This window comes from Furipterus horrens, unplaced genomic scaffold (genome assembly GCF_987537825.1).
Source record: "Furipterus horrens unplaced genomic scaffold, mFurHor1.1.pri manual_scaffold_13, whole genome shotgun sequence".
NCBI classification, from domain to species: Eukaryota; Metazoa; Chordata; class Mammalia; order Chiroptera; family Furipteridae; genus Furipterus; species Furipterus horrens.
The window spans coordinates 47,056,430-47,082,670 of NW_028327183.1; the positions used below are offsets into that span (position 1 = coordinate 47,056,430).

General features: G+C 49.5%; 1 protein-coding gene across 1 annotated transcript; it reads right to left on the reverse strand.

Moving 5' to 3' along the window:
* Positions 1–69: 69 nt before the first annotated feature.
* Positions 70–25,916, reverse strand: RELB (RELB proto-oncogene, NF-kB subunit). Its single transcript, XM_090260130.1, has 11 exons — positions 25,687–25,916; positions 24,700–24,747; positions 19,657–19,997; positions 8,890–9,047; positions 7,506–7,597; positions 7,248–7,379; positions 5,127–5,231; positions 4,118–4,333; positions 3,283–3,351; positions 3,066–3,143; positions 70–858 (listed from the first exon to the last, which is right to left on the reverse strand). The coding sequence occupies exons 1-11, from the start codon at positions 25,739–25,741 to the stop codon at positions 473–475; spliced, it is 1,680 nt and encodes a 559-aa protein (XP_090116256.1). The 5' UTR covers positions 25,742–25,916; the 3' UTR covers positions 70–472.
* Positions 25,917–26,241: the final 325 nt, after the last annotated feature.

Here is a 26,241-nt window from a genome sequence, read left to right on the forward strand (position 1 = left end):
GGAAGGGTGGGGAGAGACGGAGCGGGGTGGAACCCTCAGACTTCGTGCTTAAAAGAGAACGAAACTCCGAAGACTCCGAAGTTATCTTTATTGGGAAGAGTGAACAAACCCACCCACTATACTCACGGGGAAGGATGGCTGGGATCTGCACACACCCCCCTCCCATATATACATTCTTCAGAATCATCCGGGGGAAGATGTCCCCAATTATGGGGACCGAGTGCATGGGAGCGAAGTCCCTTTTCCTCTCTGGACTCAGTTTTCTCTTTTGCAAAGTGGCTTCAGGAGAAATCGGTGCTGCAGAACTTCCTGCCAGCGCTGAAGGTGTCCGATCAGAAGGATGAAGAGGTCAGGAGACCTGACCAAGGGTGTCCCAAGGGGATGGGGCTACTGACTGTGCTGGTTGCGTCCGTACAGCCCCTTCCACCCCCTCCCCACCCAGCGCCTCTCCTCCCGCATGGCACCGACGGGGCTACGTGGCCTCAGGCCCGGGGGACAGGAGGCCACCCCCAAAGCCCGCCTCACGGTACTGGTTGGGGAACATGTTGCTGCCTACAAGGCTGGCAGTGCCCCCATCCACGGGGACTGGAGCCTGATATGAGTCCAGTGTCAGCGGCTCAGGGCCTGATGGCTCCCCGATTGTGGCCCCTGCAACCCCGTTGCCTGTGACAGCGCTAGCAAGTGGCGGTGCCGGGGGCAGCATGTCCAGCATGGTGAAGAGCGTAGGGGTCGTGGTTTCATAGGGAAAGCCTTCGTCCAGGAGGTCTGGCCCACCAGGGGGCTCCAGGCCAGGGAGGGACACGGTGCTGGGGAAGAAGTCTGTGTCCGGCAGCAGGGCTGATGGTGGGAGGAATGGGCCTGCAGGGAAGAGAAGAAAGAGAAGGAAGCATGGTAGGCTTTAGGGTCAACTTCTGGCCAGGTTCTAACTCAAATGGCCAGTCCCAAACTAAATGCATTATCAGTGTGGCCTTCCTTAATCCCCAGGAGAACCAGGGTTGAAACAATACTCCTGCAGTGCTGGAATGTTTTCCTCAAGAATGATGAAGGAGAAGAGGCTCAAGCCCTCCCCAACCCCCAAAGTGTAAAAACAGCCCCAAAAGTGAAATATCCAAGTGAGAAGTCATCAGTCCCCAAACTGGAAAGTAAAATGACAAGAGTCATTATAAGAGAGCCTCTGTTTTTGAGACCAAACTTCACCAGGAAAGACTGATTATGCTCATCTCAGAAAGAGATACAGGGTTGCTGGGACTGCTGGGACTCTATTTCCCAGCCTCCCTTGCAGCTGATATGGGCATGTGACTAAGTTCTGCCGGCTAGAATGTGGGCATGATGGCTGGAGCTGTAGCAGACATCCGGACTGTGAGATGGAAACTGCGAGTTGGAAAAGGCTTGGGACTCTGGTGATCATGCAGCCACCAAACCATCCCTGCACCACCTACCTCTGGACTGTGTTTATGTGAGAGGACAAATAAAGTTCTGTCCTTTTGAAGCCCCTGTTATTGTGGGCTTTGCTATGAATAGAGTTAAACATGATCCTAACAAATGCAGGGGGCTTCCCTGATTTCTGACAAGTTCTGAACATATGGGCACAGCCACTGCTAAAGAACTGTGTGACAAGCCCTCAATAAATGCTAGAAAGGACCCTGAGAGGTAGGGTTTCCATCTGACAGATGAGTAAACTGAGGCGCAAACTGACTACGTGATGGCTAAATTGTAGCTTCAGAATTCAAACTCAGTCTGGTTCCAGAGGCCATGCGACTAACCATTATGCTATAGTGCCACGGCGGCTCTGCCCCAAGAATGAGAAAGGGGAGCGTTAGACACTGGGAAATGGAGGTGATGGAGGAAGTAGATGAGTGGCAGGTGGCTGATGAGGAGGGGCTTCTGGGATTGGGGATTGAAGATAGATGGAATGGGTTAGGACTGGTGGTTGCTAGGGGTGGAGTTGCTGTGGGGTAGGGGGATAGCAGGTAGTGCTTGCAATCTCCAGGGTGGGACTGGCTGGAGTGGTCCAGGCTGGGCCGAGTGATTGGCAGCTGGCTGCGAGCTGGGTGCCCAGCGGCAGCGGGGTGTTGGGGACAGTGTTCTTAGAGCCAGTAGTCAGCAGGTGGGAAGTCTCTGATGGCAACCGGGTAGGGCTGGAGTTCATGGGAACTGGAGGCTGGCGTGTGAGTTGAGATGAAGGCAGCGGGAGAAGAGGCCAGAGGATGGCTGGGCTGGAGGAGGACTCTGACAGCCACCCCCATTCATCCATCTACTCCCTGCTTCCTGTTTCACACCTGTTTCATTAGTCTTTACAGACACCCACACTCAACTCCCTCCTCCACCACGGACTAGCTGTGTGACTTTAGACAAGAGACCCTGCCTCTCTAAGCTTCAGTTTTTTCACCAGCAAAACAGCCTGGGAAGGGGGGTAATAATAGCATTCACCTTGCAAGGTGATCGTGCAGATCAGATAAGAAAAGACACACAAAGCAGTTATGTACTTATCATACAGTGTCTGTAAAATAAATACATTAAATTTTAAAAGGCCAATGAGCCCTGGCTGGTGTGGTTCAGTTGGTTGGATGTTGTCCCACAAACTGAAAGGTCACAAGTTTGATTTCTGGTCAGGACACAAACCTGGGTTGTGGGTTCAGTCCCCAGTAGGGGAACATGCAAGAGGCAACCAATTGATGCTTCTCTCTCACATCGATGTTTCTCTCCCTCTCTTTCTCCCTCCCTTCCCCTCTCTGGAATCAAGAAAGAAATAAAAAATAAGAATAAAAATGAAAAAATAAAAGGCCAATGAGGTAGGTATGTAGTGAGACTTTTCAGGTGTGACTCTGAGGCTCTGAGAGGTGGAGCAACTTGGTGAAGATCACACAGAAAGTGGATGGTCCAGCGGAGATCAGAGCCTCCAGACTGTGTCCATATGGCTCTTCCCACTTTATGTTGCTGGCTAAATGATGTGTCACTGGCCTTGTGGGAACTGTTGGGGGGCCAGAAGAGGCCAGAAAAGCAGGGCTACAGCTCACCCTCAGCCCACCCCAGGGGGCAGGGGATGGTACAGAGATGGGACCCACCTGAGCCGTGGCTGGGCAGGAAGTGGTCCAGAAAGACTGGCTTTTTCCTCCGTCGCTTGCTCTCAATGCCATGGGGGTCTGCAGGAAGACAGAGATGAGGATCCCTGGATCCCGACAGCCCCTCCTCCCCAGCCTGGGGCAGGGCAGGGCAGTGGGGTCCAGTCATCTCCACCCAGAGACCTGGCAATGGGTGTGGGGAGGGGCAGAGTGAACATACCAGAGCTGTTTAGCTCCCCAAGAACATCAGGCATCCCCCGTTTCCGTTTCTTGTCCACGCCATAGCTGTCTGTTCAGGAGATATGAGGGACATACAGAGTAATCCAGCAATAAAGACAATTAATTTTAGAGACCCTCTAGGAAGTTGCTAAGCTGTTCTAGTTCTCAGCCAACCAATGCAAATAATCAGAATAAAACCCAAATACACTTCTAGCCACACTGGTCTTTGTCTTTCCTGTTACACCCTAGGCACCATCCTGCCTCAGGGCCTTTGCATTTGCTGTTCTGGCCACTTAAAACACTTCCTCAACGCCCACCCCTTCCCTAGAGAACTATCCTCCCATCCTCAGCTCAGCTCAGCTGTCCCCTCCTCCAGGAAGCCTTCCTTGACCCCTAAGTCTGGGTCAGGTGCACCCTCTGGGAAAGCTGAGTACCCTGAGCAATTCCATCCCAGTCCTGTCCACTCTTGTTGTCACTGTGGGAATGGGTCTGCCCTCCACAGGACTGAGACTCATGAGGGTAGCACTGGGGCTATTTGGTCACCACTGTGTCCTCAACAGTACCCAGCCCAGGGCTAGGCATGAGCGGCTGTGGTGAGGACAGGAATGATTAAATCCAGGTGCTATTATTTTTTCCATTTTGCACAGGGGGAGAGCGAGACTCAGAGGCCAAAGTCACTCAGCCAATAAGTGGCAGAGCCAGGATTTGAACCCTAGTCTGTGCAGCTCGAGCCTGCATTCTACTTCTGCCTCGTCCCCTTCCACTTCTGAGTTGCCCCGAGCAAGGCCAAAGACCTGGTCTAGGGGTAGTGGGTCACCCTGGGTTGTTGCAATGACCTTGGTCGCGAGGCAGGTATGTGAAGGGCAGAGGCTCACTGCAGACCCCATCGGTAAGCCGCTGCAGGAAAACATTGACCGTCACAGGTTCAACGATCTCCAGGTCCTCATAGGGCGGTGTCTTGAACACAATGGCAATCTGACGGTGCACATCGGCCTGGGAGAAGTCAGCCCGGCCTTCCCAGGAGGCCCTGCTGAACACCACCGCTATGTCCTCTGTGGGAAAGTAGGGACATCAGCTGAGCAAGGACACTGGCCCACTGGGCCCCCAGCTCACTCAAGTCTCTCCCAAGATCAGTATTCATATTCCTAATAAAACTCCTCGTTGTGGTAACTAACCTTCTGTTGAGCTACTGTGTGTCAGTCACTATACATTTTTTTTATATATTATTTCATTTAATCCTTTTAGTAACCCAGAAGGCACAGAGAATTAATATTCCCACTGTCAGTTTCAGTGATTCACGAAGGGGACTCACAGGACTCAGCATGTAGCCCGTACTCATGGCTACGCTCTATTACAGCAGAGAGATACCCAGCACAGGGTCCAACACAGTGGAGCCACCCAATAACCACCTGCTCATTCATTCAAAATTTCCTAAAACCAATCAACCAATGAATGCATAAGCAAGTGGAACAAACGGATGTTTCTCTGTGTCTCTCAATAAACAATCAATAAACAAAATAATTATTTCAGAAGAACCTTCCACTCCTCGGTATACATCCAAAGAATTGACTCCCAGTCTCCTAGACAGTGAGCTCGTAGAGGGGAGGCCTGCCTGGCCCCCAGTGGAGGCCGGCATGGACGGCCCGCCCTCCCTGCACGTGAATGAGGGACGCGGTGAGCGGATGCACCAATCGGCTACGTCTAACTCCAGAAGCAGAGTTCTGGATCCTTCCGCCGGGCTGCCCGGTGAGCCAGCTCCTCCTCGCCCTCACTCTCCTGGGCTGCCTGCCACCCCTGAGAGCCACCAGACCCGCCTGTGCCTGCTCGCTGCCCCGGGCCCCTCACCTTTCTGCACCTTGTCGCACAACAGGTAGAGCTCCTCACCGCCCGTGCACGGCCCGCTCTCCTTGTTGATTCGGCAGATCCGCAGCTCGGACGTGTTTGTGGACTCTGGGAAGGAGCACGAGGAAGAAGTATATAAGAAAAACAGGCATTCAGTCATCAAATCCTTACCGGGTACCCTGTGGGTGTCCACCCTGGGCTGTGCAGAGGCAGGACACAGAGAAGCCAGGGCACCTGACCCTCCTGGAACCCATGGTCCAGATGGTAAAGGAAGCCACTCAGACAAGAAGGAATTAGGGGACAATCGCAAGTCCGCGCTGAGGTCTGGTGGGCATCTACCTAGCCAAAAGGGAGACCTTCAGGCTTGAGGGAGCGTTTACCGAGTCAGGCATCAGAGAAAATTCTAGGTGAGGGTTAATGGCATGAAATCTGTAGTGGACACCTGTTGTTTTGCCTATCTACCCGTCCCCACCCTTCTTCTGTAAACAGCCCCCCAATTTTCCTCGGAGGGACCACCCTGCCTCCCACTCACGGGGACTGGGGAGCGCGGAACCCACTCCCTGGCTCAGCAGTGAGCATGTGCCCCAGACCCAGCCAATCCAAACAGCACCTCCTGCGGGCCGCAGCTGATTGGTCAGAGAGGAGCACATGACCAAAAGCAAGCCAATGAGAAACGGCTTTGGGACTCCGAGCAAAACTGAGGCGTGAGAGCAGCTGTTTTAGGGAGTTGGGGAGCTGTGCCCGGCCAGTAGGGTATCAGCCTAGAACGCGCACGGTCACCTTGCTCCCACGGGAGGGTGCTGCCAAGGATGACTCACGTGGCGGAAGCACAGCTGAGAGAGGAAGGACACAGACCTCTGACCTGGATGCAGCCGGGCCTGAAGCACTGTGCTACTTCCAGTGTGTTTTAGTTAATAAACAAATCCTTTTCTTGTTATCGTTGGTTTCCTTTGATGTAATCCCATTTGTTTATTTTTTTTCTTTGTTTCCCTTTCTGTTGTATTTTTTCATTATCATTGATCCCCTTTATTCCCTCTTCCATCTCCACACATACACCCCCGCCACAATCACCACACTGTTGTCCGCGTCCACGAGTCCATTTTCTTTTTCGCTTGATTCCTCCACGCCCCGCCCCGCCCAAGAGCTGTCAGCCTGCTACAAATCCTTTTTTTTTTCTCCATTGGCTGGTTTGAGTTGGGATTGTATCACTTGCGTCCATAAAAGCCCTGATTGTATTAATATCCTTCCCCATTTTGATGCTTGTGGCAGTCACTGTAGGCGGGCTAAAACCTACCAGCCATTCCCAACCCCCTCTTCCATGCCTGTATACCTCTGTAGAAGATGAAAACATACATATTTCCTTTCCCAGACTCCTTTGCAACCATGGGACCAAGTCTGGCCAATGGGGCATAGGCAGAAGTCTACCTGGGGGATTCTGGGGAATATATTATTTCCTCTGTCAAAGAGAGAACTATTGTTACTCAGCTGCCTCTTCCCTAGGATAGCCAGTACAGTTGTACAGGTTGTACAGTCTACAATACGAGGCTACATAGTAAATGCTGACCCTAGAATTGGGCAGTGTACACCTTGCTTGCCATACAGGGTGACACTGCCCATCATTCCTGGAATACAGACATGATATCTGGAGCTGTGGCAGCCAGTTCATGACCACGAGGGAAAAGCAAAGAAAATCACGGAGCTGCTGAACCAGTGCCCTGATACACCAAACAGCTGAATCCACAAGAACAGGCTTCATAACTGAGACCTATAAAAATAAAAAACTTCCCTAGCCAGCATGACTCAGTTGGCTGGGCGTCATCCCACAAAGAAAAAGGTCACTGGTTCGATTCCCAGTCAGGGCACATGCCTGGGTAGCGGGCCTGGTCCCTGGGTGGGGGCTGGGGCACGTGCAACTGATGGATGTTTCTCTCTCACATCAATGCTTCTCTCCCCTTCTTTCTTCCTACCTTCCCCTCTCTCTAAATAAATAAATAAAATCTTTTTAAAAACTTTTTTAAATTTAAAAATAAAGAACTTCCCGCTGGTTTGTGCCTTTGTTGGGTGGGGGTGTTTTTGGTACCTGTGGCCAAGGACAATCCTATGGACACAGCACCCGCAACTCACTCTTGTCATAGACGGGCTCAGAGAGCACGGGGTCCATCTGGCGCATCTGTCCCTGCTGGTCCCTGTAAGAGGCCTGGAAGCAGATCCTCACGACGTTCATGTCCACCTCCTGATGGTTCTTCAGAGACCCAGCTGTGGGAGAGAAGTGGGAAGTCTGAGGGTGGGGGATGGGGGACAAAGAAGGACCAGAGGATGTGGTGGGACCCAGAGAAGGCAAGAGGACGGGTGTGGACAGAGGGGTTTGGGGTTGAGGCTCACCATTGTAGGGGTCGATGCCGAGCTGGATTTTCCGCTCTATGGCAGCCTCGATCTCCTTCTTCCTCACACACTGGATGCCCAGGTTGTTAAAGCTGCGTGGGCGGAAGGGAGGTGGTCTGAGGAGGCAGGCATAGCCCTAACCCACAGGAGGGCTTCAGCAAATGCTACCTGCTTTGGGGCTCACAGTCTTGGGCTGAGGCGCCCCTGGCTCAGGGGTCCCAGCCTTGGGGCATGCATCTGAGGTTCAAATCCTCCAGGGCTGTCAAGGATTCTTGAGAGAACCTTAGAGCACCCTGTATCTTTACCACATGACAACACTGGCCAACCTCATGTATAAGAAAACTGCAAATTAAACACCAATGCGATGCCAATTTTTGAAAATTCATCCGAACACCAAAGATCAAAACATTTGCTAATACCCTCTGCAGGTGAGGTTGTGGAGAATCGGGTACTCTCCCTCACGTTGATGAGGCTGTAAAGTGCTCCAGCAGTTACACATTGGAGGACAATCTGGCAGTATTCATTCATTCTACAAATATTTTCTGAATACCTACTGTGTGCTAGGCATGTGCTAGGTGCTGGGGGACATAGAAGGGAGCAAAAGAGACAAAAATCCCAACTTTTACTAAGTGTATAGATCATTGAAAGTATACATGGACACATTTGGAATTTGTCCTCAGGAACGACTGATTTACCCGTAAAGCCAATCACTGCAGCTCAGTTAATCATAGAAACACAAGGGATTGAAACCATTGTAGGTGCCCATTGAGAAAGTCACTGTGTGCGTCCACACTCTGGAATACTATGCAGCCAATAAAAAGGATAGGGCAGCTCTCAATGTCCTGAGAGGAACGATCTCCAAGATATACCAGAACACAAAAATGAGGTGCAAGTGTCTGCTACTATTTATAAGGAGAAAAAAAATATTTCTAGGCATAGCATATTTTTTATTGCCTCCAGGATGGGGCACTGGTATCTGGAAGACCAATGAAGGAAGGAAATTGATTTTTCACTGCATACCCTTTCTGAACTTTTTAATTCTTTTATATTAAAACACATAAATTATAAAGCAAGAGAAAGAACAGGCCTTGCAGTTAAGTCAGGTCTGGGGTCAGATCCCAGCTCTGCCATCGGCTCTCTGCCACCCTGCACCTCTCATAGCCTCAGTTTCCTCCTCTACAAATGGGGATAAGTGTAATGTATGCAAATGGGTGGGGCCTAGGAAAGACCCTCCACTGCTGCCAGGCCTCAGTTTCCCCATCTAGGAAATGCAATAGGGAGAGTCTGACTAAGCTGCCCTTGCCCTAAGGTGTCCCTGGGAGATCTTCAGCCCTGTAGAATCTCCATGACCAAGAGCCAGGGGTCAGGGGTCAGGGTTGGGTACCTGTGTCGGGGGCTGACGTGAGGCCGGAGCCGCACCCTGCAGACGCCGTCAGTGCAGTCTTTCCCCACGAGGCTGTGGGGGTGCACTCGGTGAGGCCAGTCCTTCCACACCAGGCACGCGGTCACCTCCACCTCCCGCAGCCCTCCACAGTCCCGGAGCTGCAGGAAGACAGGTGCTCTTTGGGGGAGACGGTCCCATGGTAGATACCTGCACCCATTCAAACTTCCTAGGGCCTTCCTGGGTAGCTCGCTGCCCCTCTCCCCCCAGGATAATGGAAAAGTGTTCGCTTAAGATCGCTCTTGAGATTCTAAACCTGAGACTTCCACCCAGCGGCCTGGGGGCCTTATAACATGATAGCCGCTCACAGATGTGCTTCCTTTTGCCACTCAGACTTTTAAAAATTGGCTGCCTACAGGGTCTCCAACTACTGCCCATAGAGAACATCCTTGTGACAGAGGAGAAAGGCACCTTTACAGTGGAGACACCTGGTAGACCCCACCTTAAGCAGGTGATCCAGGTCAGCAGCACTGACTGGGCCCAAAACACTCCAGCAACCCCTGCCCATGGCCAGAAAGGACACAACATCACGGCTGAGACAGCCCCTCCAGAAGCACATCACCTGACTCTATTGGTGAGGAAACACCAGGCAAACCCAAATGGTGCGTCACCAGCTCAAAAATGTCAGCATCATGAAAGCTGATAAAAACATGGGTGTCATACTTGGGATTAAAGGAAAACAAATCATGTATTTTGATCTGAATGGTAGTTCCACAGTGCATACATTTATAAGAATTTGTCAAGCTGTACACTTAAGAGTTGATTTTAACATATATGTTAAGAGAAAATATATAATAATATATAAAGTTAATAAAATATTTTATTAAATAATCAAGGTTAATCTAACTTGAAAAATTATTAAATTAAATTTAAAACTTTAATTACTAAATTATTTTTTTAAGATAAAATATAACTTTTAACTCAATTTTTTTAAAAAGGGAGAGCCTTGGCTGGTGTGGCTCAGTGGATTGAGCGCCGGCCTGTGAACCAAAGGGTCACTGGTTCGATTCCTAGTCAGGGCACGTGCCTGGGTTGTGGGCCAGGTCCCCAGTTGGGGGTGTGTGAGAGGCAACAAAACATTGATGTTTCTCTCCCTTCCTTTCTCCCTCCCTTTCTCTCTCCCTTCCCCTCTCTCTAAAAATAAATTTTAAAAATAATTTTTTTAAATAATAAAAAAATAAAAATGGGAGAGACTAAAGACAAATGACCGCCAAATGCTACATATGATCCTTGACAGGATCCTGGATTGAGGGGAAAGAAACGACTACAAAATACATTTTTGGGACAGCTGGGAAATTTGAGTATGGACCCCATTTTAGGTGATATTATGGAATATTGTTAGTTTTCTTAGGGGTAGTAACAGTATTATAGCTGAGTAGGAGCTTATGAGATGCACCTTCGGAGATGCACTTTGAAGGCTGAAGTATCTAGAAGTGATATAACATGATACCTACAACTCATTTACAGATGGTTCAGCAAAAGAGCAATGTGTGTTTGTGTGTGTAGAGGGAGAGCGATGAGCAAAGCAAATGTGGCAAAATGTCAGCTGGTGAATATAGATGAAGGGTCACAGGCATTCACTCCACTATTCTTTAAATTTTTCTGTAGATTAAAATTTTTCATCAGAACTCATTAAAATGTATACATTAAATAAGTGCAGGACTTCCAGCCAAGAAGGAGGCGTAGGTAGACACTCTGCATCTTCCTCCATAACTAAGAAGGAATACACCTCAAAACTGGAGACAACCAGGAGTTCCAGAAAACAGAGCTGCATGGAAGTCCAACAAACAAAGATATAAAGAAACACTCATCCAGACAGGTAGGAGGGGCGAAGCCGGGGCAGAGAGGATGCAGTGTGGAGGTGGTGGCTGTGGAAAGCACAGTCACACAGTAAAAAAAAGTAGGGAGGGACACCTGGGGAGTGCTCCCAGCACCAGACCACACCACACAGCTCACAGTTCCAGTGCCAGGGAAAATAAAGCCTCATTGCTTCTGACTGTGAAAGCCAGTGGGGGTCAGAGTGGTGGAAAAAACTGCCAATCTCTCAGCAGAGTCCACTTCTTTAAAGGGCCCCCACGGTCCTAGAACATCTGCAGACCCACCCACTCTGGGAACAATGACCAGAGCAACAGCTAGAGAGGAGCCAGTCCCATATGGGAAGAAGGAGAAGTGCCTAGAAAAGGGGCAAGTGTTGAGCAAGAGGCATTGTTCCCTCTCAGACATCTCCCCCACATACAGCACCACAACATGGTGAAATGGGTAACCCCACACTGACAGATACCTAAGGCTCCGCTCCTTATAATGTAACAGGAGCGACAGCTCCATCTAAGACACAGAGGCAAACACAGGAGCCTGTCAAGCTGAGGAGACAGAGAAGTATGGCCCAAAAGAGGGAACGGATCAAGGTTCCAGTGGGAGAACTAAGCAACGAGAATATAGCCAACCTCACAGACACAGAATTCAAAACACTAGTGATAAAGATGCTCACAAACTTGACAGATAAGTTTGAATATGGCAAACCCATAAGGGAAGAAGTGAAGGCTATGCTAAGTGAAATGAAGGAAAATCTACATGAAGTCAATGGTGAAGGGAAGAAAACCGGGGTTCAAATCAATGATTTGTAACATAAGGAAGAGGTAAACAGTCAACCAGTGCAGAATGAAGAAACAAGAACTGAAAAAAATGAGGAGAGGCTTAGGAACCTCTCAGACAACTTTAAATGTTCCAACATCCAAATTATAGGGGTTCCAGAAGGAGAAGAGGAAGAGCAAGAAATTAAAAACTTATGTGAAAAAATAATGAAGGAAGACTTCCCAAATTTGGCGAAGGAAATAGATATATATACAAGCCCAGGCAGCACAGAGAGTCCCAACAAGCTAGACCCAGAGAGCACCACACCAAGACACATCATCACTAAAATGCCAAAGGTGAAAGGTAAAGAGAGAATCTGAAAAGCATGAAGAGAAAGGCAGAGAATTACCTACAAAGGGTGCCTATATGACCATCAGCTGATTTCTCAAAAGAAACTTTGCAGGCAAGAAGGGACTGGCAAGAAGTATTCAAGGTGATGAAAAGCAAGGACCTACAACCAAGATTACTCTATCCAGTAAAGCTATCATTTAGAATGGAAGGGCAGATGAAGTGCTTCCCAGACAAGGTAAAGCTAAAGGAGTTCCTCATCACCAAGACGTTATTATATGAAATGTTAAAGGGACTTATTCAAGTAAAACAAGCTCAACACTATGGATATTAAAATGACAACAAACTCACAACTATCAACAACAGAACCTAAAAAAAATGAAAACAAAAACAAACTAAGCAAACAACCAGAACAGGAACAGAATCATAGGTGTGGGGATCCTTTGCAGGGTTATCAGCTGGGAGGGGGAAGGAGGAGAAATGGGGAAATGGTGCAGGGACTAAGAAGCATAATTGGTAGGTACAAAATAGACAGGGGAAGTTAAGAATAATACAGGAAAGGGTGAAGCCAGAAAACTTATATGCACAACCCATGCACATGAACTAAGTGGGGTGGGATTGCTGGAGGGAAGTGGGGTACTGGGTGGAGGGGAGCAAAGAGAAAAAAAATTGGGACAGATCGATGTTTCTTTCTCACATTAATGTTCCTCTCTCTCTCTCTGCTCTCCCTCTAAAATCAATAAACATATCCTCGGGTAAGGATTAAAAAGAATAATAATAAAGAACCTCTAGACCCTCTAAAGCCTGCTCTGACATCTACAGCTGGGACGCTTGAAATACAATAAACCAGTGAGGTTCAGTGGGGTAATACTGCCCTCTAGCGGACGCTGAGGATATTGGGGTGATTTTGGTTGACACTGATGGGCACCATCAGCGGCCAGTAGGCAGGGCCAGAGATGCTGCACAGCCTTGAAAATAGGGACAGTCCCACACAGGTCCTGCAAGACTTCTGAAGCTCCCAACAGGTTTTTCATGTCAGTGAAAAACCTGTTGAAAATTATCAGAGCCCAGAACCGAGCACTGTTTTACAGATACAATATTTCCCCCATATTAAAAAATACTTAACTTTACGTCACTAAGCTCACCAGGCTGCGTCAGGCTATGTTCGGGACTACTGCATGAAAGAGGTCAAAAGCAACCGCCACCTTCATTATCTTTCCCTGGGGCTGTGCCTGAGCATTTACATACTGAGATCAAATGTGCTTCTGTACGCTCCACTACTTTCCTTTTATTGCTCCTTCATTCTAATGTCAGGGCATTATGGATTCCAGGCGGGATTATGAGGAGAGGTAGGTAATATTGTCAATACATTTCATTGAGTCAGGTAGGATTAAAACCATTCATTTAGCCAGCTTCCTGCTATAACATTAGGAGATTCTGAAGAGAATAGGGTCAGCAGTCTTAGGACTCCGGAAGACCGCAGGCCTGAAAGCTTTTCATCTTTGAGATGTCACACAAGCTCGTGCGTGAGGCATGAGGCTTTGGAGTAAGTCAGTCAGACCTTGCACCCACTGACTGTCCGCATGAGAAGCCTCTCTGACATTACTGTCCTTAACTGTAAGATGGATATCACTAAGTACCTGGCAGACAGGAGCACTTAGTAAATGTCAGTAATTACTAGAGTAAACTTGCTGTGTGCCCCTGAAAAAGTAACTTACCCTCTCTGAGCCTCAGTTTCCTCTTCTGAAAGATAGGAATAAAACCCCCCAAACAGGTTATTCTCTATTGTTGGGCATTTACCGTTCTAACTCTCTGAAGTTAAAACCACCACTGAGCCAAAATAATTGCCTGGAGAGACTTAGAATAAAAAAACTGGGGAGTTGGTTGGAGAGTCATCTCATACCCCAAAACGTTGCGGGTTTGATTCCCAGTCAGGGCACATAACTAGGTGTGGGTTCAATCCTCGGTTGAGGCTTGTGTATGAGGCAATGGATCGACGCTTCTTTCTCACATTGATCTTTTCTTTTCTCTCTCTCTCTTTTCCCCACCCTTCCTATCTCTCAAAAAAAAAAAAAAAAAAAAAAGCTGGGAAAAAGCCTATAAGTGTCACTCCCCAGATACCTTATAATTACAAAGGGAAAGCTATAACTTTATAAAGGAAAAGACCCGGCAGTCACTAACTGACATGGGCTGAATTGTGTCCCGCCAAATTCACATTTAAATCCCTAACCCCAACTACCTCAGAATGTGACTATATTTGGAGAGCAAGCCTTTCAAGAGCTGAGTCAGTTACAGAGGCTGTTAGGGTGAGCCCTGATCCAATCTGCCCGATCTCCTTATAAGAAGAGGTTATCTAAACACAGAAAAAGACACCAACAAATTGACACAGAGGAAAGGCCATGTGAGGACACAGTGAGAAGGCAGCCACCTGCAAGCCAAGGAGAGAGGCCTCAGAGGAAACCAGCCCTGCTGACACCTCAGTCTTGGACTTGCAGCTTCCAGAACTGTGAGAAATACATTTCTGTTGTTCAAGCCCCTTGGTCTGCGGTACTTTGTTATGGAGGCCCAAACAGACGGATACCTCACCTTAACCACAGGATCTGACTCAGCATCACTGATATTGGGACAAACTGCCGCCCCATGTCCTTTGATAAGAGATACGGAGAAAACCACAGCATCACCGCTGAGGTGTTCCCACCAAAACAAATAACCTGATCTAACCTGGAAACAGACAACAATCCCGGAATGTGGGACATTGAACAAAACATCTGTCCTGTCCTCCACAAATGGACCACGTCCTGAAACACAAAGGCAGACTGAGGTCAAGGATACCGGCCTTGCCCTGGCTGGTGTGGCTCAGTGAATTGAACACCAGCCTGCAAAACAAGGAGTCACTGGTTCGATTCCCAGTCAGGGCACATGCCTGGATTGTGGGCCAGGTCCCCAGTTTGGGGAGAGGGAGAGGCAAACACACACTGATGTTTCTCTCCATCTTTTTCTCCCTCCCTTCTCCTCTCTCTAAAAATAAATAAATAAGCTACTAAAAAGAAAAAGACACAGGCCTTAGTCCAATCGTGCCTAACAAAATGCCTTGAACTGGGTGGCTGATAAACAATGGATTTTTCTCACAGTTCTGGAGGCTGGAAGTCCAAGATCAAGGTGTCAGCATGGTCGGGTCCCGATGAAGACCCCCTTCCTGGCTGCAGACTGCCGAGAGTTTGCGCTGTGTCCTCACGTGGTGCAAGGGACAAGAGAGCTCTCTGGGGCCTCTTCTCTAAAAGCCTTAATCCCATTCATGGGGGCTCCATCTTCATGACCTAATCACCCCAAAGGCCCTACCTCCTAATAACTTCACCTTGGAAGTAAGGATTGCAACACATGAATTTGGCGGGGTAGGTGGGGTGCACAAACATTCAGACCAGAGCCAGACCTTGATGAATGGAGCCTGTGATCCTGGACTGGTTATGAAACAAGCAAACAACAAAACAAGAGCTATAAAGAATACTGGGGGGACAACTTGGATAATTTGCATAGGGACTTGTTATTAAATAATATCTTTGTATGAATATTAAGTTTCTAAGGCGTGATAATGGTGTTGTGAGTCTATAGGTCCTGCACTGTAGGAAAATGTCCTTGTTCTTGAGAGACACATGCTGAAACATGTGGGGTGGAATATTGTCATACCTCCAACTCACTTTCAAATCTCCCTCTATAATGTCTATATATTAAGAGAGGGAGAGAGACATAAAACATATGTGGCTAAAGGCAGACGGGTGAGTGTTCATTGCACTATTCTTGCCTATTTTATGTAGGTTTAAAATTTTCCAAAAGAACAAGTTGAGCCCTGGCTAGTGTGGCTCAGTTGGTTGGGCGTTGTCCTGCAAAGCAAAAGGTTGCTGGTTTGATTCCCGGTCAGGGCACATGCCTGGGTTGCAGGTTCACCCTGGATGGGGCGCATACGAGAGGCAACCAATCGATGTCTCTCTTGCACATTGATGTCCCTCTTCTTCTCTTTCTCCCTCCCTTCTCCTCTCTCTAAAAATAAATCAATAGGCATGGGAGAGCAATGGGGGGAAAATGGGACAACTGTAATAGAGCAATAAAAAAGAATGAAAAAAATAAGTAAATAAAATATTTTAAAAATATAAAAAGAACAACGTGAGACATAAAGTTGAAAAAAAAAACAACCCTAACAAATTAGAAAAACAGACGAAATGCTTAAAGATAAATAAGGGGCTATGAGTGTCCCTCAATGCTCTACACTTACCCTGTTCCTGAAAACCCAGTGGCTGGGAATATGCATTTCAAAGGTACTCATTCTTCTAACTAGAATGTCTGACTGCAGGCTGCTTTTGGCCCCAATGCCCAAAGCCAAATCAAGCAACAGCAACTACAACCACCCAGCTGTGTAAAAGGGCCAGCACACTAGTGCTGGGCCACATCCCTGGTGTCCACGGAGTGTCCAATGGGCAGGAGCTTCCCACCCATTTTACCGATGAAGAAACCGAGGCCAAGAGAAGCACTGGGTTTGTCCCAATTCACACAGCTGGTAGTGGCAGTGCCAGAACTCAAACCCAACTTGTGGAGAAGGACAGGGTTGCTGCTAATCACCCAAATAAGCCCATGAGTACAAATCCCAGTGAGGGAGAGGGAGGACAGAGAGGCAGGAGACCACACCTCCAGAGCTTGGGCCCTGTGGTGGCGGTGAGGTCAGGGAAGACATCCCTGAGGTGGGCATGGGTGAGTAGGTGACCAGGCTGCAGGAGGAAAGCACTCCAGATAGAAGAAACAGCGTGCGCAGAGGCCTCGCGGCTGGAAGGTAGCAAGTGAGGAGGGGATGCGTGGGCATGGGCAGCGGGAGCCAGCCAGTGAAAGGTCCTGGATGCCCAGGGGGCTTGGGCACTGGGGATCCCAGGGAGGATCCTGAGCAGGGGAGAGAGGAGCAGATGTGCAATTTAACAGGTATCCTCTGGCTGCCTTGCCAGGGCTGGGGGGCAGATGTGGAGGACCTGAGAGTTGGTGACCGGGGAGGAAGTCGGAGGTCAGGGAGGAGCTGGAGCTGAAACCTCGGCGAGTGGAGTGGTTAGTACACAATTGAGGGTCAATAAACATTTGGATAGAGATCCAGAAGCATATGAAGGCTCTGTGCAGAGGAGGAGTAAGGAACCAGGCCTCAGACAGCACTGGGAGAAACAGTCATGGGTACAACCCCCTGGGAGGGCAATGTGGCAACAGCCATCAAGTCACCTTTCACCAGCAATTCCACTTCCAGAAGGTATTTGAGTGACACACATAAAGGAAGTAACAGATGAACCGTGTCCTTCTCCACGCCCCACTTGTGATAAATAGCAGGACCCCTGGCTGGTGTGTGTGGCTCAGTGGACTGAGCACCAGCCCGTGAACCAAAGGGTCACCAGTTCGATTCCCAGTCAGGGCATATGCTTGGGTTGCGGGCCAGGTCCCCAGTTGGGGGTGTGTGAGACATAACCAATATCTCACACAACAATGTTCTCCCTCTCTGTCTCCCTCTCTTCCCCTCTCTCTAAAAATAAATAAATAAGATCTTTAGAAAGAAACAAATAGCAAGAGACTGGAAACAACCTAAATGCCCACCAGTAGGAGACCGAACAAGAACTCACCACACATCCACACAACAGGATACCATGGGAAATAGAGTAAGGCAGTTTTACGCATGCTGATGTGAGCTGGGTGCCAAGATATATTCTTAAGTTTCAAAAAAAAGGGCATGCCTCTGAAAAGTATATGTATACAGATGCTCCTTGACTTACGAGGGGGTTACATCACAATAAAGGTCCCATTTTAAGTTGAAAATATCATTAGGTCAATAATGCATTTAATGCACCTAACCTACAGCACATCATACCTTAGCCTAGCCTACCTTAAATGTGCTCAGAACACATACATCAGCCCACAACTGGGCAAAATCATCTAACACAAAGCCTATTTTATAGTAAGTGTGGAATATCTCATGCAATTTATTATGCATATTGCTTTCGCACCATTGTAAAATCAAAATATCCCGAGTGGAACCATGTGGTAAGTCCAGGACCAACTGTGTATGTATGTTATACTCTCCACTAGTACAACATGGGAGATGATATATATGTACGTATTTACCCATGTAATCATAAAATACTTCTGGAAGGACACACACGAAATACTGCTGGATCTGGGGGACTTCTGTTCATGTTAACTTCATTTAATTTAGATTCTGTTAAGTTATTATAAATCGGTATATTTTTGAACATTTTGAACTCCATCATGCAATTCAAATATTTAAAACAAAATCAAGATGTATAGAGTTAAAAAATCCTCCTGGTACCTTGTGCATTCAGCACTTCTCCCCAAAAGTAATTACTTCTATTAATTTTTGTTTTTCCTTTCACTTTTTCTTTTAATTAAAAAAACGATTTATTTATTTATCTTTAGAGAGAGGGGAAGGAAGGGAGAAAGAAAGGAAGAGAAACATCAATTGGTAGCCCCTTGTACTAACTGGGGAACTGGCCAGCAACCCAGGCACATGCCCTGATCCAGAATCAAATCAGCAACCTTTGGGTTCACAAACCAGCACTCAATCCACTGAGCCACACTAGCCAGAGCTCTTTCCAGTCTCTTTATGCACATACTTGCAAATACAAATATAAGATCTTATTTTTCCCTCTGTTAACACAGAAGATAGTATAATACCCTGTGCAGGATTCTGTGTCTCAGTTTGGGGAGGTGATTATTAATATATATCTTGGAGATACTTTCACATCAGTACCTAAAGGACTCTTCATTTAAAATGTTCTCTGTATTGGCCCTGGCTGCTGTGGCTCAGTGGATTGAGCGTTGGCCTGCGAGCCAAATGTCGCTGGTTCGATTCCCAGTCAGGGCACATTACTAGGTTGTATGTCAGGTCCCCAGTTGGGGGCGTGAGTGAGAGGCAACCACACAGTGATGTTTCTTTCCCTCTCTTTCTCCTTTCCCCTCTCTCTAAAAATAAAATAAATAAACAAACAAATAATTTTTTAAAAAATGTTCTTAATAAAGAGTAAAAAATTATTTAAAAAAAATGCTCTCTGTATTAACTGTAGGTGGTTACACTTATCTGTGCACATACACAGATATATGTGTTACATCGGCATAGAATTCGGACGTGTAGATGTTGATGGATTAGTTTACCAATCCCTTACTGATGAACACTGAAGTTTCCAGCTCTCATACAGACAAGGCTGCAGTGGATCACCCTGGACGTGCCTCTGTGTGCCCACATGCAGACATAGCTACACAATAAATTCCTGGAAGTGGAATGGCCTGGCCTAAGAGCAAGGATGATGATGATACTAGCAGCTTAAGTTTATGGGGGTCCTTAGCATGTATAATGAATTCATTCACTCCTCCCAACAACCCCAGCTGCTTGGTTATTATTACTAACCCATTTTGTAGAGGAGGAAACAGACACAGAGGGACTGAGTAACCTGCCCAAGGCTGCACAGCTAGCCAATGACTGAACGGGGATTTGAACCCAGGCACTCTGATTCCCAAGGCCTCGTTTGTGAACCACGAGGCCACCCTGCCATTACAGCAATGACGATTTGGTCAATACTGCCCAACTGCCGGGAAGAAGGCCTTTCTTTGAATGCCCTTTTGAGTTTGAGGCCGGGTGATAGTATTAACGGCTCCAACAACAGCAACAATAATAATAATAACCACCATCAAACGCATGAATCAATACATGCGTGTGAATCGCGGCGGGGAAGCGCGAGCCCCACCGGCCCCGGGTCCCACCTCGATGGCGGGCAACGTCTTGCTGGCCTCGGTGCTGCTCTCGCCGAGGATGCTGCCGGCGGAGCGGCCCTCGCACTCGTAGCGGAAGCGCATGCCGCGCTGCTTGGGTTGCTCGGTGATGATCAGGTGCGGCCGCGGCCCGGGGCCCGGGGTCGGGGGCCCGAGGCGGCCCAGGGGGCAGCCCCAGGGCGGCGGCGGGGCCGGGGGCGCGGCGGGGCCCAGGGTGACGGTGCTCAGGGAGGCCGCCCCGCGAGACACCAGGCGCGTCAGCCCCTCGCCCGAGCCCGGCGGCGCCCCCTCCAGGCCGAAGCCGTTCTCCTTGATGTACTCATCGATGATCTCTGCGGGAGAAGCAAACACCGGAGGGAGACCGGTTATAAAGGAAAACGTCTGACGACCTCCCAGACCCGGGCCTCTCCCTCCTTTTCCAATCCATTCATTTCGTCTAGACATGTCTCGCGAGCCGAACGCAGGGATCTCAGCGCCACACACACAAAAGCCCCCCCAGCACTCCCTGGTTCTTGAAGCCAGAAACCCGGAGGGGGTTGGGCGGGGAGGGCGGCGGCCTGGTTTCTTTTCCCCCCCCCCCGCATCCTCACGTCCACCACCACCCACCAGTGCTCAAGCTGCGAAGGTGCACCTCTGCATTGGTTCTCATGATCCCATATCTGCGCGTCCCATCCATGAGCTCCTGCTTCTACCTCAATTCTCTCCATGCCCATTGCCTCCACCCTGGTCCACCCCCCATGTCCCCCATCTGAACGGCCACTCCTGTTCCCCCAGTCTGTCCCCGACGCACAGCCAGAGAGATCTTATGCCAGACGCTGTCCCCTCTCTGTCGGAAGTCTCCAGCGGCTTCCACCTCCCTTAGAGTCCAAGCCAACACCCTCTCCATATAAAATCCTCTCCAAACTCCATAGATCTCAGAAAAGCAAAACCCCACATCCCTGGTGCTGGCACAGAGCCTTGCGTGGACTGGCTCCTGCTGTCCTGGGGCCCTCGCCACCCCCTCTCACCCTGATCACCCACCAAGCCCGACCCTCTTCTGGGCAGTGCACTTGCTCCCCCATCTGCCTGCTTCCTGCTTCCCCTGTTCAGCCCCTGCTAGCTCCTCCTTGTCCTCTGGCCTCAGCTCAAATGTCACCTTTTCAGAAAGGCCCAACCTGATGTCTTCCTCAGGCCATCTCTCTCTCTCTAATTCATTCCCAGCCCTTTGCCCAGTCTAACTTTATTTGTTCATTTCTTCCTTTTCCCACGGTCCCCCCCACCAGAGTGTCAGCTCCTGAAGAGCACTTTGGTCTGTGACAGAATGAATACCCAGTGCCTAGAACAGCCTGGCATGTGGCAGGTGCTCATTCCAATTCACTGAATGAATGAATAATAGTAGTGACACTAAAGGCAACTGACATATGCCGAGTCTTTGCTAAGTGTCACATACCGCTAATACCTTGGAAACATGACTAAAAATTCCCCATCAGTCCCAGAAGTCACACTATGATCCTCCCCCCAACACCCCAACAAGGAAGACCAAGCTCCCGTTTGTGAGCACTTGGACTCCTCAGCCTCCTCCAAACTTGCCCTGTGATACTCACCCAATTCATCTGTGGAAGGAAGAGAAAAAGAAAGAGAAGGGTGAGGTCCAATTAAGTGTCAAAACTTTCATTTTTAAGACAGATTCTCCAACCCCATCCCCTCCTGGTATCCTCCCCCTTCCTCCATCCTGGGAAACTGGGCCCTGACTCCCAGGGATGCTAACCCCCAACCCCCATCTACCCCTCCTAGGCTACCTCCCTTTTAGCTCCCAATGTTGGGGTCCCAGGGTCAGGGCCCCCTCAAATGCTTCATAAAAAAACATTTAGGCCAGGGATTATAAAGTGCTGTTGCGAATTCAAGGAAAAAGCAAGGCTCTTATTACCAGGGGAAAAATGGACACCCAATATTCTAAACAAAATGTGGGGGTGCTCCATCCTTACAGCCCACCCTGGGGCCCCAGAGGTCACTGGCTTGTGTCTGAAGATTCCCAGGAGGCAGATCCCACTCTACACCATAGGCCAGTCCTTTAGTAGTGCCCACCCACCATCTGGAATTCACCCCCACTTCCTGAGTGGGGAGTGACAGTAATGCTGGGGAATCCTTATCACCTCCTCAGTAAAGCTCAGCCCTGGAAGGGGCAGTGGAGAAACCGAAACCAACCTCCCTTCATTCCACACACAGGACAAGGGTAGCCCCGGAGGGAGCAAGTGAGCCTCAAGTCACACAGCAAGCAAGGCAGGCCGGGGCCAGACGCCGCGCCCTGGGCTGCCTGCCCCAGTGCCAGACCTGTCTTCCTCCTCCACTCTCAGGGAGTGGCTCCTGGCAGCCAGACCTTTGGTCCTTGGAAAGCAGTAGTTCTGCACCCCTTATCTTATTCTATCTGTGAAGTCAGCAGGGTGGGGAAGACAACCTTACTTGGCAGATGGGGACACTGAGGCTGGGAGAGAGGAAGGAACATGATCATTGGCAGGACAATCTCAAGTCACTTCAACTTGAAAAAACCTTCTTAGGCATCTTTGCTGGATGACTTGTACACCCAAAGATGACCTAGACTTTGTCTGGGCTCTCAAGGAGCTCCTAAGCTGCAGGGGGAAACTGAGGCCCTGGGCAACAATGGCCAGAGCTTTGGACCACCTCAGTTCAAATTCAAGGCTAGCTGTGTGGCCTTGAGCCCACTACTTAATGTTTGTGCCTATAAAACATAGGTGTTTCCTCACCTATAAAATAGACACAATAATAACACCTGCCTCATTGGGCTGTTGTGAAAATTAAATGAGCTAATACTATGTGGAAAGCACTTAGAACTGCCACAATAGTAGGTGCTATATAAATGCTGGCTGCTATTAAACAAGGTATTGGAAGACATTGTTTTATAGGCTGGGTAAACCACTTCCCATCTCTAGGCCACAGTTGGTATGTCTATAAAATGGGGGTATTGAAAAACATGGTTTCAGATCAGGGAGTGTGGAGTCACACAGATGCTGGTTTGAATCTCAACTGTCATTCACTGGCTGTGTGGGCTGGGGCAAGTCACTTAACCTCTCTGAGCCTCTTTCTCCATAAAATGAGGTGTGGGCTCCTATCTCAGGCATTAACGTGAGGATTCAGGATCACACAGAGAAATTGCTTAGAATAGTCTGACCATTTTAGGCTCTCCATAATACTTAGCTAAACTTATTATCTACAAACCTTTTTCAGCCAGGAAATATTGAGAACTTCATCCCCTTATTCAGGGCTCAGGTAAAATAACACCCTACCTCCCATACAGACTTGCCACCATCCAGGGGCAGCCAGGACTGGCCAGTACTTGAACAAATCTAAGCAGAAAGCCAGCTATGTCTTTCCTGCCTCATGGCCTTTGCACAGGCTGCTCTGTGCCAGAATGCTCTTCCTCCAGTTCATCACATGGCCTCCTCCTCCACTTTCAAGTCCCTACCCAAATGTCATCGCCTAGATCAGTCTTCCCTGACTACTGTATCCAAGATAGTCCCCAGAACCCCTACTGTAGTCACTTATAGTTATGTGCCTTTCTTTTATCATTTACATGGAACTGATTAGGATTTAACATGACCTTAGGTTACAGGGATTCATATCTGTCTCCTGTAGACTCTGAGCACCACAGAGCAGGGAACATGTCTGTCCCATCCCCCCCACATACCCAGGGCACAGTATGTGTCTGTTCCATCAAAATGAGGAACATTTTCCCTCCCACTCCATCTCAGTGCTTCTCCCATCCTCTGCCTGCTATAAAATATCACTGACCCAAGACTGCTTCATAACTTTTATCACACTTTATAATTCCACATTTAATTTATTATTTATGTGTCTGTCTCCACATATAGACAGGTATCCCATGAAGACAGAGCCAAGGCTGTTTCAGTCACTGCTAAGTTCCCAGCAATACCCAGCACAGTGCCAGGTACAGAACAGGAACTCAAAAAATATTTATTGAATGGATGACGTCAGAAATTAGTCTCACTTGAAACCAAAGATCTAGGTCTCAGGCCAGAAAAGTCTCAGCCTTGTTTCTGCCCAGAACCAGTGCTTGGGCAGTACCTGTCCCCAGTGCCATCTCCCACCATTCACCACCTGCAGAGCCTCCCCGACAGCCAGGCCAGCATTTCTGGGGTCCATCCCAAGACTAACTCCAAATGAGGCTCACACCCAGCCCACTGGGGGGCCACAGTGTTTCCATGGTGATAGGACATCCCTGCCTCCAAATCGCAGCATGCTAATAAGAGAGAGGATGTTTCATTTGGCTGTGATTCTGCATTTCCTTGGGCAGCACTGCATTTTGGATGGCACAAGCTGAGGGACCTTATAGGCTAGTGGTTCTCAGCATCTCTTGGGAACTTGCTGAAAATATAAACTCTCAGAAGCCATCCTAGACCTACTGAATCATAAACTCTGGAGGTGGGGCCCAAAAACCTGTTTTAACAAGCTTTCAGGGTGACTCTGATGCATACAAAGGTTTAAGAACCACTGTTATAGACTGTCTAATAATCATAATAATTGTTAGTATTATTACACCACTAACAGTTAACACTTATTGAGCCTTTATTGTATGCCAGTCACTGCTTTGAAAGTTTACCTGTATCAGCTCATTGAATCCTGTCAATCCTCCTAAAAGGGGGAGGCATGGATATTATGTCAATATTGCAGATGAGGAACACTGAGGCCCAGAGAGGGGAAGTGACTTGCAGACATTCAGTTAGGGGTGGGTGTTACAAAGCCCAAGATGGTGATTATTACCCTCTGCTCTACCATGTGAATCTCTACAGAGGACTCCTCATAAGCGTGTGAATAGGTGCTTAGTTTTACCTGTCCAGCTCCTAATCATCTGGGAGGTAGGGGCTTCTGGAACCCCCATCTAGACAAGCAGGGAGGGATACCATCAAGGAAAGCTGTGGTGGACCTCGGCGAAACCCCCAGACAGAAGGGTGCCCAATGGATTCCCCCTTCCCCTGTCCTGAGTGTGCAGGTGGGCAGGAACTGTGGAGGACTGCTCACCCGTGGTCCTGGAAACGGCCAGCGAGAGCGAGGAGAGGTCTGGGGACCCTGCAGGGAGGAAGGCAAGTCTCAGGAGGTGATGGAGAGCCTACAGAATTTCTCAAGCCCACCCTCTTCCTCTTCTGATCAGGCCCCTCCTCACCCCTCACCCAGAGTGGCCTTGCTTCCTTCCCTAACTCCTTGGTTTGTGTAATTCATCCCACACTTTCATCACACTGGCCCACTCCTTCTCTCCCTTAAGGTCAGGCCTGGAGGAATCCTTCCCTATCTCGGTTAGCAAAACCACGGCGCCCTTCCTTCTTGGGGTCAGATCCTACCCCTTCACTTTTGCAGTGACAAGCCTGTCTCCTTCTCCCTTCTCAGACTCTGCAACTATTTTCGGAGGCAAGCACCACCCACTCTTTCTTCTCTGAGTCAGGCCCCTCCCTCCTGCTTTCCAAACAGGCCCCTCTACTTCTATCCACTAGAGTCAGGCCCCTTCCTTCGCCCTATCGGAGCCTGCCCTCGCCTCCTGCTTTCTGCCCCCACAGGCCCGCCCCTAACTCGGAGTAGGACCCCTGCTTTAGTTAGGCCCCTCCCCCTTATCGCTCTCAGGGTCAGGCCCCGCCCCTTATGTGAGCCAGGCCCCTCCTTTTTGCCCGCCCCCTTCTCGTCCTCTTTGAATCTGGTCCCGCCCCCACCCTTCGGGAGCAGGTCTCGCTCTTCCTTCTCCGAGTTAGGCTCCGCCTCTCTCCCTCTGGGAGTCGAGCTCCGCCTCCTTCTTTGCCTCAGAGTCAGGCCCCGCCCCCTCCTCACTCCTTAGTGGGACGCCTCTCTTACCTTGAGCTAGACCCCGTCACCATCCTCTGCCTCCTTCCTTCCCTTTAATAGTGTCCCCCGAACCCTCACACTCTCCCCACAAAATCCCTAGACTCTTGTAGCGACCCCAGAACCCTCGCATCACCACTCGCCCCCCAGACTCCTCTCCTGAACCCCGGCCCCGCTTACCCAAGGCCCCCAACTCCGGCGTAGCGGACTGTCTGACGACGCGACGACTCGGCATGGCTCGACCAGTAGGGACGGACGGCCCGGAGGCCGGCCCAGACCAAAACACACAAGCTGGCAGCCGGGGCGGCCAGGCGGCACAGTCTGGCGGACGATCGCGGGTCGTGCGAGCGGCGCAGGAGCTGGGGCCGCAGGCCGGGCACGACGCGCGGCGCCCGGGGCTGCAGGGGGCGGCGGGCCGGGCCGGGCGAGCGGCGGGCGGGGGCGGGGCGGCGGAATTCCCCGGCGCTGCCGGCCTGCGCGTCCATTGGCTCTCACCCCGTCGTGACGTCACGCAAGGGGAACGGGAAAACCCCCAAGCGTCACGTGTTCCCGGGGGCGGGGCCGGCCGGGAAGAGGAGGTTGGGCGTTTGGGAGGGGCCGGCGCTGCTGGCTACTGCTCTGGGGAGCCAACTGAGGCCTGCTTAGAGCACTTCGCGCCCTACACATGGAGCAAGTCGGGAAACTGAGGCATGACTCCCAGGTCTGCTAGCGGGACTTGAACCTGTTGTTTTTCTG

Coding starts and splice junctions, on each gene's coding strand:
- RELB (XM_090260130.1), bottom strand. CDS start 25,741: ATGCCGAGTCGTCGCGTCGTCAGACAGTCCGCTACGCCGGAGTTGGGG. Junction 7,598..8,889: donor CACGTCAGCCCCCGACACAG/GTACCCAACCCT, acceptor CCGCCCACGCAG/CTTTAACAACCTGGGCATCC. Junction 7,380..7,505: donor CGGCATCGACCCCTACAATG/GTGAGCCTCAAC, acceptor TCTCTCCCACAG/CTGGGTCTCTGAAGAACCAT.